The sequence below is a fragment of the Monodelphis domestica genome, chromosome 5, assembly GCF_027887165.1.
Source record: "Monodelphis domestica isolate mMonDom1 chromosome 5, mMonDom1.pri, whole genome shotgun sequence".
NCBI classification, from domain to species: domain Eukaryota; kingdom Metazoa; phylum Chordata; class Mammalia; order Didelphimorphia; family Didelphidae; genus Monodelphis; species Monodelphis domestica.
In genome coordinates, this window is record NC_077231.1 from 310,894,680 (window position 1) to 310,906,212 (window position 11,533).

The 11,533-nt window shown below is 45.8% G+C and overlaps 1 protein-coding gene across 7 annotated transcripts in view; it reads right to left on the reverse strand.

The window, feature by feature from the left end:
* Nucleotides 1–1,783: 1,783 nt before the first annotated feature.
* Nucleotides 1,784–11,533, reverse strand: part of SNX10 (sorting nexin 10) — a 75,925-nt gene continuing 66,175 nt past the window's right edge. For 6 of the 7 annotated variants that reach the window (XM_056800452.1, XM_056800451.1, XM_056800453.1 and 3 more), the window contains 2 exons: nucleotides 4,153–4,368; nucleotides 1,784–3,696 (listed from right to left, as the gene is read on the reverse strand). In XM_056800452.1, the coding sequence (XP_056656430.1) occupies nucleotides 3,615–3,696; nucleotides 4,153–4,368 (298 nt within the window). In that variant the 3' untranslated portion in view covers nucleotides 1,784–3,614. Of the gene's footprint in view, nucleotides 3,697–4,152; nucleotides 4,369–6,427; nucleotides 7,154–11,533 lie in introns of those variants that run through there. The other variant, XM_016426503.2, reaches the window with a different exon arrangement.

The following is an 11,533-nucleotide window of genomic DNA, read 5'->3' on the forward strand; positions in this document are numbered from 1 at the left end:
GCACAGCCGCCGAGGAGGAAGCCTCAGGCAGCGCCCCTGAAAGGGACCAGACCCCAGAGTGTAAATGCAAGGGGAAATGGGACTCGAGCCTGGGCTGTTGTTGCCTTTGGCCTACAGAGGCCGTGGTTCAGAGGGAGTCCGCAGAAAGAGGAAAGGGTCGTGGGTGCTAAATCCCTTCTGTCCAGTGAGTGCACTTGTCAGGATAATGAGGAAGGAAAGTTTCCTGCCAGGAAAGGACGCTCCATAGTAGGGTCTGGCTTCCGGGGACAGTGGTGCCTTGCGGCTCTGCTTCTGCCGGAGGGAGCCACCAGCTGCCTTTGTAAACACTTGCTTTTTTTTTCTTCTTTTTTTGGCCCTCTTACCTTATTTACATATTTTGGAATTCTCACCTCCATCATACAAACTGTAATCATTTCTCGCGAGGGTTTGGGGCGGAGGGAGTATCATCGGAGGGACAGCGGTTCTTCTGTTGCCAAGCGGTCGCTAAAAACTTTAATTCCGGCAGCATTTATTTTTTCGCCTAAAAACTTTCTTCCGGCTCCACTACACAATAAAACCAGCCAACAACAACAATCATTTTTTTTTCTTGGAAAAAATGTTTCCGCCCAGGACCTGGGTGAAAAAGGTACTTTGTGTTTAAAATGTGGCAACAAAATAACTTGAATTGGGAAGGATGCTCAGTTAGGGAAAATAAGGAACGAGGGGCTTGCTGGGGAAGGCAAGGGGAGGAAGAGTTTTTGTCTTAAATATCTAAAGGCCCGCCTTGCATCCCATTTTGGCTCAAGGACTGGAAACGTCCTTGGGGCTTTATAATGGTGCATCTTCAGGGAGCTAAAGAAAAACACCAAATGATTTCTAAATAAAATTATGATTGTTGGCTATACATCCAGAATTGAGACAGAATTCATCTTTTTAATTTCTAAAAACTGCTAAGGAAATCTGCCTTCACTCATTTGCAAATGTATGTTTGTATTTAATTATGCAATAAAATGTGACTTAGTCTCGGAAAAAACCGTGACACTAGACCTTTCTCAATGGACATTGTTTATAAATGCTCTGAGCTTAAAAATACCAAGCTATTTCCTGGTAGCATTTTCCTTTTGGTAGCAATTTTAAAAGCAGAACATTTTAAGGAGAAATATTATTTACTGTCCTAAATGTGGGACTTTTGAGTAGCGTAACAGGTCGTTGAATTTCATGGTGGAAACCTTCAAGTTCCACATAAACCAATTAAAAGGAAGGGTGGGGAAAGGAAGTATTGCCTTTTTCTAAAAAACCAAAATCTCCAAGTTAATCATTACAGCACCACTGCGCCCAGCAATCCATAAAATATTTTCAAGTATTGGGGGGAGGTTGGTTAATGCATATTTTTAGATAAATACTTTTGAAAAAAATAATCATAATGGCATTTATTCTCTATAAATTTGCCTAAGTGTCCTTGCCCCCATGGAAAGCTTCCTAGGCATTCAATCCAGGTAAATAACGGTAGATTTGAACAAAGCAGGGAAATGGGGGGTAGAGGTTAACAGAAGTATTATCTTAGACATCAATTCATGAGACTGGCAGGAAATCAGTTATTTATTATCAACCTGTGTTTAGGAATCAAAATAACCAAACTAAAAATAAAATCCCCAAACTAACTGCAAAACAATCAACTGGGAAAACGAAATAAATTTGCCAACATTCTTTAGGTAATTTTGGAAAACAATAAAATAAATTCTGATCTCAATGAAGAAATGAATGATTTTCTTGTTTTGTTCAGAAACAAACCAAATAAACCAGATTAGATTTCTTCACATTTAATTTAGAAATAAAATTCACTACATCTTATGGAACAAATTACAAGATAGACATTTTGATATTTATGTTACAAGATCTAAAAATAACATGAAAATTTACGGCTGCTCACATTTTCTAAAAATATTCCGAAATTGAAATAGTGATTGTAAATTCAAATATGTACTGCTAAGAAAAATAAATAAATAAATTTAATACCTAGATGGCAAGCCACCCCCTCCTTCTTCTCTTACCCCCACCGCCGTTACCAAGGTGATTAAGAAAGCTCTTAAATCTTAGGGGGGGTTTTCCCCCTGTTTTCAATTAATGGCTCTCCCATGATGCAGTAACAGCCCTCACATACTAAATCAAGATCCTTACCAAAAACCTAATAAGAGTTTAGGCCAAACAAGAAAGCAAGACAGCAAAATTAAGGGAATAATTCTTGTCCTCCGTTTTTTGCTTTGTTTTGTTTTGTGCTGTTATTTTGAATTCTATCCTTCGCCTTCCATGAGGAGTTTATTAATAATAGAATAACAAAAACACTCCTGAAATGAACAGCCTTCTGCGAGCATCTTTGACCAGCCTCCAGAGGAGGCTAGCCAGGAGGAATAGCCAAGAGAAGCAACAAGTTATTCCCAAATATCTTCCTGGCAGTTGCCCAGAATGGAAACGGATTACTTTGTACAGTCGGACAAGGAAGAAATTTGGATCATTATCTTATTAAAGTGCTTTGTCACCAGAAAGTTATCGAATCAAAGTTTATCTTTAGGCTAGTCGAGGATATATTTTATCAGACTGCCACATTTCTCAAGTGGAGCCTTAAAGGGGGTAAGGGAATCAATGGGCCTTTTTTTAATGCATAATCAATTAGCTAATCTTATTTCCTAAATTAGCAGAATACTTTTTGGCAGCCATTACCTTTTGTCTGGTTTTTAAGACCTGTCTTTCCATTTAATGAAGAAATTAGCGACAACCACTAGAAATACTGAGAAATTTCAAGTGTAGAAATGACACGTTTTGAAAGAAAATAAATTCCTTTCTGGCAGCCAAAGAGACGACAGAAACAAAGACTGGGGATCTCCCAATCTGAGGCTTCAGCTGATCTTTGCTCATGAAGATATTTTACTAAGAATGAAGAGAGGCTCGCCCTGTTTATTTGAATTTGCACTCGAGTAAAAAGCATTTGAACACAGGTCTCCGTTGCTAAGCTGTGGCTTCCATCTGTGTGCATAATAAATAGCAGGCTAGAAAGCTGAGCAGCCCTTGCTAGGATTGAGTCAGCCACACACACTCACACCAACATGCGAGTTGTTGCCCTGTGTAGGAGACAGAGCCACATAATATCAGCAAATCTCATTAATCCACTACAAAATCCTATGACAGGCTTCAAAAGCTGGGGAAAGTGACATGTTAATGTAGGAGAAAATGCAATATCCTGGGATTAAACTGTGTTTATGTACCAAGTGGATTTTTTAATTGAACAAAACCAAAGGTTTTACACAACACGCACAAGTTTAAATTCACACCTAAATAGTAACACAAATCATTTCCTATTGGAGAAGGGGCTCATTTATCAATCATCCTTATCCTGAAAATTCAGTGTTTGCAATTTTACTGAGTCATAACCAAGAGAATTTTCCTTAGTCAAAATAAGACAACATAAAACCCTGAACTGGAAACCATTAATGAACTTAAAAAAGGCAACAGCTTTGAGAGCACACCACCAATCATGTCACCCTGACTTTCTGTTGGGAGGTACCTATTGTGAACCAACCCTGTCCTTGTGACATGGGCATGATTTTCTATTACTGAGATAGTAACATAAAAATTATTTTTCAGGATTCTTGAAGAGCTGGGCTTGTTTTACATCCATGTGGACTGCTGTCTTCACAACTGTGACCAAGCCCAGAGGATGAACTGCAAAAAAAAGGAGAGAGAAAAAAATAATAAAAAGAGGAAATTGGTTTTCACAACACACTCAAAGGCTGAGTAACAGAGGAGAACTTTAATTATCTCCAGTCACAAAGAGAGACAGGAAATTTGGACTTTTAATTAGCCATTTGGAGTGCAGTTGGATATTTTTTTAGCTAGATAATTTAAACGCGAATAATTCAAGTCTGACTAAATGAAATTCACATAATCAGAATGCAGATAATTGAATTTCTACTGCATTCATTAATTCAGTGTGGAGGTGTGTGTGAAGACTTCTATGATGAGCTGTCACAGCTCAATAAAATCTCAGTCAATTAATTTTTTCATTATCTTAGTTTTACATCAACAAAAAAGTGAAGAGCGTGTATGTCTGTACACAAATATGTGGAATGTAAATACACATGCACATATAATGTATGAAAAATGATCCGAAGGAATTACCTTTTGGAGCCATAATCTATAGAATTGTCTTTTTCCCCCCCCTCATCATCTTCTTTAGGGAAGCGTCTGTTGGAAGAAGCAAACTTCTGAATGGCTTCAGAAACGGAGTATCTTGTCTGTCCAGAAACACAGGCCTCGATATCTTCGGAGCTTAAGTGACTCTGTAAGAAGAGGTGAAGTCGGCTGTCCGAGAGCAAAAGGGCATTCTGCAGGATCCTATTCAAAAATAAAGGCACACATGAGGTGGAGAGGCAGGGATGGATGGCTGACCGGGGGGCTCCAAAGAATAAAAACATATTAAAAAAAATCACGAGGAAGATCCCGTCAGCCAGCAAACAGACCCACAATTAAGGCGGATACCTATTAAGGTGACGATAGCATATGTTAACTTTTATTAAATTATTTGGAATTTTAGGTGAGTAAAAACATGAAGCTAATAGAGAAAGACATCTGTTAGGAGAATAACTCCAAGGGCATTTCTGCGATTTGCCCATCTGCCTCGGCTGTGCAGAGCAATTACAGAAATATTTTGCTTATATAATCGTAGAAATTTGTTCTCCTTTAAGGAAGCTTCTAAATAGAAGCACCAGCTCAGCTCCGTGATCTTTCCTGGCTAGACTGTCCTGAAGGGTCAAATTTCTCCAGGCCCCCCGTTTAACCCAAACACCAATGAAGGATGGCGTGTCTTGCACTTAGACATGTTTTCTAAATTCGCTTTAATGTGGAAGATATGTGTGAGCGTGCTTACACGTGTCCACATCAAGTCTGGCTGGGTTTGTCCGAGGAGCCACAATTTGCATTTCACATTTCTTCCGTCTCTTTCTGGCACCAGGATATGGATTGTTTGATCAGCAAGCTAATAAACTGAAGGCTCTTTCCCTGAACACGTGGCTGGACCCGGCTGCCGAACCGGTCAGGTTCACCCTCCTGCCCTCCACCAAGATCCGCCTGAAGAGCGATCAGAGGCTCCAGGGCTTGTGGGATGATTCCGGCTTTCCCACTGAATCCGAGCCTCTGAGCCATCAGATGGACCCTGCACGGGACACCCTGCTCTGACTTGAGGAGCAAAGAAAGGGGCGACAATTGGTGTAAAGCACGGGGGGAGGAATGGGTTCGAGGGCACCAGCGAAGTGGCCAGCCGGAACTAGGAAGCTTGACAGCCGGGTCTCCCACGCGGGCTTCCCGGGCACACCAAGTGGACCCGACTTTCTCTTCCCTGCTTTGGGAGACTTGAAGGTGGGGCTTATTTTATCTCCTCAGAAGCCTGCGCGGATCCATAGGAGGAGACTGGGGGGAGCTCCAGAGGAGACGGTCGGATCCAGGGAGTGCAGGCCTGGCACGCTGGCAGCCCACAGCCCTGAGCGGGAGTTCCGGGGTGCAGGCAGTCTCTGCTTCTTTCTGGACCGTCCGTTTTCTCTTCTTTGGAGCCCGCGGGGATCGGCATGGCCCCAGGCAGGGCCAAGGTGTGAACACGAAGTTGTGTGTGCTTGAATGGGCACGTGATCATTTCCGCATGGGGCATGTGACCAGGCCTGCAGACACACAAGGTGCGCAGAGGCGGCTCCTGCTCTACGACCCCACAGTACAAGCTAAGGGCGGGACTGGGCGGATCCTGGAATCCCCACAACATGAACACGTGACCCAAACACGTGGGCACCCACGAAGGTCCCTAGCCAAGCCCAGCATGAAGCCACCAAAAAGCAGCTCCTCCCCCGGCTCCCCCCGCACTGGGGGATTTTGTCCATCAAACCAAAGTGGACTCGATTTCGTTTCCAGCCCGAGTCCCAAAGAACCTCCAACGGAGCCATGAGGAGCCCCAGAGCAGCCTGAAGGCGGCCCATCCCAAAGGAGCCACTTCCCAGCAAGGCCCAGTCGAGATCGTTCAGCCTGGCCAAGCCTTCCCAGCCCGGAGCCCCTGCCCCAAGGAAGCTGCTCCCACCCCACCAAAGGCCAGCCGGCCTCGGCTGACCCGCCGCAGTTTCCTTTCCCCATTTGCAAATGGCTCTGGAGCATTCACTATTCCCAGGGAGGAAGGGCCAGCCAGGGCCGCCCCTCCCCATTTACCGGGCATGCTGGGGGGGGGGGCAGTTTCATCCGGGCTTCCGGCACTGGCGGCCCGACCGGCTAAGTGAGTCTGCCCGCGTGGTACTTCCTGCCTTGTTGCTGTTGGAAATGTATTTGATTTTCTTTATAAAATAATGGGCAATCTTTAAAATGGATTTCCGATGGTTCGAGGCATCGCACCCGCCAGTAATGAGCACTAATGTCAATGGTATCGGACACAAATTCATTTTGGCTTTATTTCATGTCGAAAGCAATTCGCCCAAGCCTTGAACTGCTCCGCGCCGTTATTAACTGGCGAGCAAGCTAACACATGGGAGCAGCCAGCGAGCGCGCTCTCGGGGAGCCCGGCTGAGCACAACCTCAAGGCTACTGTCCCTTCTCCCGGGCTATAATTCAATTTCCAATTTGACTTTACTTTGGCTGCATTAGGCCAGGGGCTTCTTTCCCGCTCAATGGCGCCACCTGCAGGACGGCCCGGCGAGGCGGCGGAGGGAGCCTGCCGCAGCCTCGGGAGCCCGTAGGGCGGGGCGAGGTGGGGCGGGCCGGGAGGAAGGATGCTGGGAGGATGCTGGGAGGATGCTGGAACCCCCCTGAGGCCATTTTTCGGAAGCAGCTGCATCCCGCGGCTCCATCTTCTGGGCACTAGGCTGGCTTTAGAGAACACTGCGGCAGCCCTGAAGTACTAGGACGGGCCAAAAACCCAGATCGGCTTCCTTTCTTTTATGTGAGATCAGCGGGAAAAGGCAACCCAGAGAGGAATTACCCGAGAAGGAAGCGGGCATTGCCCGGGGCTCCAGAGCCGGCGGGTATCTCAGTCTTGCCTGCCCCGCTTCCCTCAATCTGTGCATGCAGAGGCAGAGCCTCGAAGAGTTTTTCTCCTCCTGCTATCTTATATCAGCCACATAACCTTCCATAAAGCAACCGGGACCCAATGGTGCTGGAGAGACAAAGACAAAATGATCCAGTGGAAAGAGCCCTGGTTTGGGGAGTCCGAGGGTCTAAGTTCAAATCCTCCCTCTGTCCCTACCTGTGGAACCTTGGGCAAGACACTTCCCCTCCTGCCTCAGTTTCCCCATCTATAATGTGACCAGGATCATAACTCTAGAGCTATGAAGCTATTAAACACAGCCTGCCTTCGAGGAACTAACATTGTTCTGGGATGGGGCTAAGGGTTAAAATAGCAACCAACCAGCAGGATCATTCACAAAGCCGGAAAGAAAAACCTCCTGTCTTCGGGAAGCTTACATTATCCTGGGTGGAAGACCGGGCTACCACATGCAAACATATGATCAGTTGAGGAGACAGAGTACTGCCCAATGGGGATGAGTAAAGGTGTCCTATAGGAAGTGACCGATGACAAGAGTAATGGATGGCACTGGGGACCCTCAGAAAAATCTAATGGGGGGGGGGCAGCTGGGTGACTCAATGGATTCAGAGCCAGGCCCAGAGATGGAGGTCCTGGGTTCAAGTTTGGCCTCGGATCCTTCCTGGCTGGGTGACCCTGGACAAGTCACTTAACCCCCAATGCCTGGCCCTTACCATTCTTCTGCCTCGGAGCCAATACACCGTATTGATTCTAAAACGGAAGGTGAGGGATTGTTAAAAAAAAAAAAAAGCTTAATGTATTTTTAAAATGCTAAACACTTCGTGGGGACTCCACACCCATTTCATATGTATATATAAATTTTAAAATATATATCTAAAAATCCAAAGCCTCAAACAAATTCCCCAATGGAGTGGGGTGGAGGGAGGGGCAGAAAGGATGCATACAACCTGTCAACCAGCAAGCATAAGCTGCAATTGGTGCTGGGCGCCAGGTGCTGAGGAGACAAAGACAAAAGGGGAAAGCGTCTGCCTCCACAGCGCTTCCATTCTTCTGAGCGGAAAGAGGCTACAACACGTAAGCGCACACATGATCGCATGGGGAGGCAGAGAACAGCCGCCAATAGGGAGGAGTCCCATTTTCCCTGAGGAGGGAACCCTGAGCGAGCAGGGTGATGGATGACCAGGAGACGCCGTCCCGGAAAGTCTGGGCTTTTTCTTAAAGACTTCCCATTTCATCATAAGCCGAATCTAAAAGTCCAAAGTCTCCAAAGGAATGGAGCTGTTAAACAAGCAGTGGATACTCTAAACACACCAGCCTGCGAAGGGTCCGGCACAACCCTGCGGCCCTTTTCCAGAAGGAATAAAGCTGGTCTTGTCTCACCCCGGAAGCTGAGGAAGCCATTTCTAGCCATCAGAAGCCACCCTTGCGAATGGCTTTCAGGGAGAGAGCTGGGGACGTCGGGAAATGTTAGGGGACGTTAAGACAAAAGCCCCCCAACGTGCGCCCTTCTCTTGCTTCACCAGTTTAAGCTGGACGGAGACAAAATACGTCCCCCTTCAACGAGTCCGAGTAAAAACTCTGGCTTTCCTCACTGGGGTTTTGTTAGGGGCTTTAATACCCACAATCCTGATGGAAAACAGCCCTCGGCTGCACCAATCTGTTCGCACAGTGGCTCGGGGCTTCCAGTGTCTCTTGGAGCCCGGCCCAATCGTAAATGCCTTTCTGGACAGGGGAAGGTTAACCACTGGATTTAGGCTGTCTGCAAAACAACAAATTGGCTCTGTTTACAGGCAACCATGCGAGGAAGCAAGCAAACTGGGTCAGAATCGCTAACGACATCCAAGATCTGTGCTCTGGTGCCCTCTATTGAACAGTCCTGCTAGGACAAGGGAAAAGGCTTTCTGGGGGCCTTCGGAATCAAGGAGTGACCTGGGCCTGGCTGCCCACGCGCATGAGTGGCCGGCCTGGATTCGACAAGTAAGGCCCCACTAGCTTCAAAGGGACAGGCCTGCTCACCCACAGCAACCACAGGAAACACGACGGATGTGAAGGGTAGGCAAGGTCGGCGGTACATGCCCGGTTCTGCATTCAGCCCGGCCCATCTCCCCCTCATCTGTAAAGCAGAGCTAACAAGAACTGCACCTCCCAAATGATATCAGACATTCACATTAGGCAGTGAGGTGGGACACTAGACCTGGAGTCAGGGAGAGCGGAGTTCAAATCCAGCCTCAGACACTTGCTAGCAGTGTGACCTAGGCACCTCATTTCACCTCTGCCTCAGTTTCCTCATCTGCTAAACAGAGATAACACTAGCACTTCATTCCCACATCATTCAGCCGCCCCAATCTCTTCTCACATTGACTCATGGTTTCCAATATCTCTGAGAATCTGGCCCAATCACAGATGCCCTTTTGGACCAAAAGGAAGATTAACCACTGGATTTATACTGTCTAAAAAACAACAAATTCACTGTCCATTTACAGGCAACCATGCCAGAAAGCAAGCAAATGTCGTCAGATTTGCTAAAGACGCCCTTAAGGAGCTATCTATCAATATCAGCTAGTAGGGCTTGATGAAACATTAAAACACTCCACATTGGGGGCAGCTGGGTAGTTCAGTGGGTTGAGAGCCAGGCCCAGAGACAGGAGGTCCTGGGTTCAAATCTGCCCCCAGGCACTTCCCAGTTGTGTGACCCTGGGCAAGTCACTTTATCCCCATTGCCTAGCCCTTACCACTCTTCTGCCTTGGAACCAATACATGATATTGATTCTAAGATGGAAGGTGAGGGTTTAAAAAAAACAACAACACTATACATCAATGCAGACTATTAGGAGGACTACTAGGAACAAAAAAACGAAGTTACCTGAGGCCACGGGGCAGACTTCTGGTTATTGTTGCATTCTGTAACTTTCTCATCGCAGAAATAACAAAGCAAAATCTTTTAATCACCAGAAGAAACAAAAACCGTGCCATACTACACCAGTTAGAACATGGAGACAATCATTTTTACTGAAAAAACATGTGAACCCAATGACTAGTCATTGTGAAGAAATGTAGGGATAATGACAACCACTGCTGTTCAGATAGTATTTGAAGGTTCGCCAAATTCTTGGGACTCGGTTACTTGATGGGCATAACTGTCCCCATTTTACAGATGAGGAAACTGAGATTTGCATTGGCTTCCCCAGCCAGGAGAATGCAAACCTAGGGAATGCCACTTTTCTTCCATCAGAAAGATCTCAACAGGTTCTCAAATAATAGCACTATCATAATGTAAGAGCTATTCAGGAAGTTGGGAATTTCATCATAATTTCAATATTCCACACTTTCACTAGGAGGTCATTGTGGTAAGTGTTTTGTGTCTTCTAAATTTCTTAACTCAGCCATTTTCAAACTATTTTAAAAATAAAATATCAAATTAAAATTTAAAAATGTATAACTCAGTGGAACTGCTTGTCAGCTCCAGGAAGGGATAAGGAAGAAGGAAGAGAGAGAGCATGAATCATGTAACCATGGAAAAATATTTTTAAAACAAAATTATGTTAATTTAGTAATTTTCAGTTGTGGTCAACTCCTGTTGACCCTTTTGGGGGTTTTCTTGCCAAAGATGCAGGAATAGCTTGCCATTTCCTTCTCTGTGTCATTTTACAGATGAGTAAACTGAGGCAGAGGCTGTGTGAGGGCCAAAATAGCTAGTAAGTGTCTAAAGCTGGATTTGAACTCACATCTTCCTGATTCCAGGCCCAGTGCTCTACCCACTGCACCACCTAGTTGGCCCATCTCTCTATAGACTTATTTGGCTGGGGGATGATGGAGCAAAATGGGTTAAACTTGGAATTCTAGCACTTCTTGCTGTAGGACTGTGGGGAAGTCACTCCATATTGCTGCAGGGGAGCCTCAGTTTCCTCTTCTCTGAAATGGGAGTCATCCTGTTTGGAATCCCTACCTAATGGGGGGATGTGCGCCTCCAATGACAAAAAGTATCTAAAACATTGTGTAAACTGTAACTCACTCATCTGCAAGAGCCAGTCTACACCTGCTCTTATTACTAGACATCTTCAGCTCTGAAATGGGCTCATTTCAAGGTTCCAGAAGGAGTTTAATAAAGGTTTGTTGATTTGAAAACAACCTGAATGGACATTTGTCATTTCACTGATGGGGCCTTCTCTCTGAACATTCCCTGTGAACATTCCCTTCCCAAAAGGGTCAGTCATTTCTCATCCTGGGGCATTGCCTGAAGCTCAGAGAGTGAAGTGACTTGCCTGGGGATACACAGCACTCCTCTAAAGCTTCTTCTCCAGAAAAATGCAAAAGACTCAGAAATCCAGGGATCTGAAAGGCTGTCTAGTCCAGGGAGGAAACGGAGTTCAAGGGACCCTACCAAGGTCATCCAAGCAACCTGAAGCATCTGAGGGCAGACTTTGATTCCAGGTCCTCTGACTCCCAGGCTGCTCTGCCCTGCAATAAGCCCGGACAGTCATAGAAGCCACG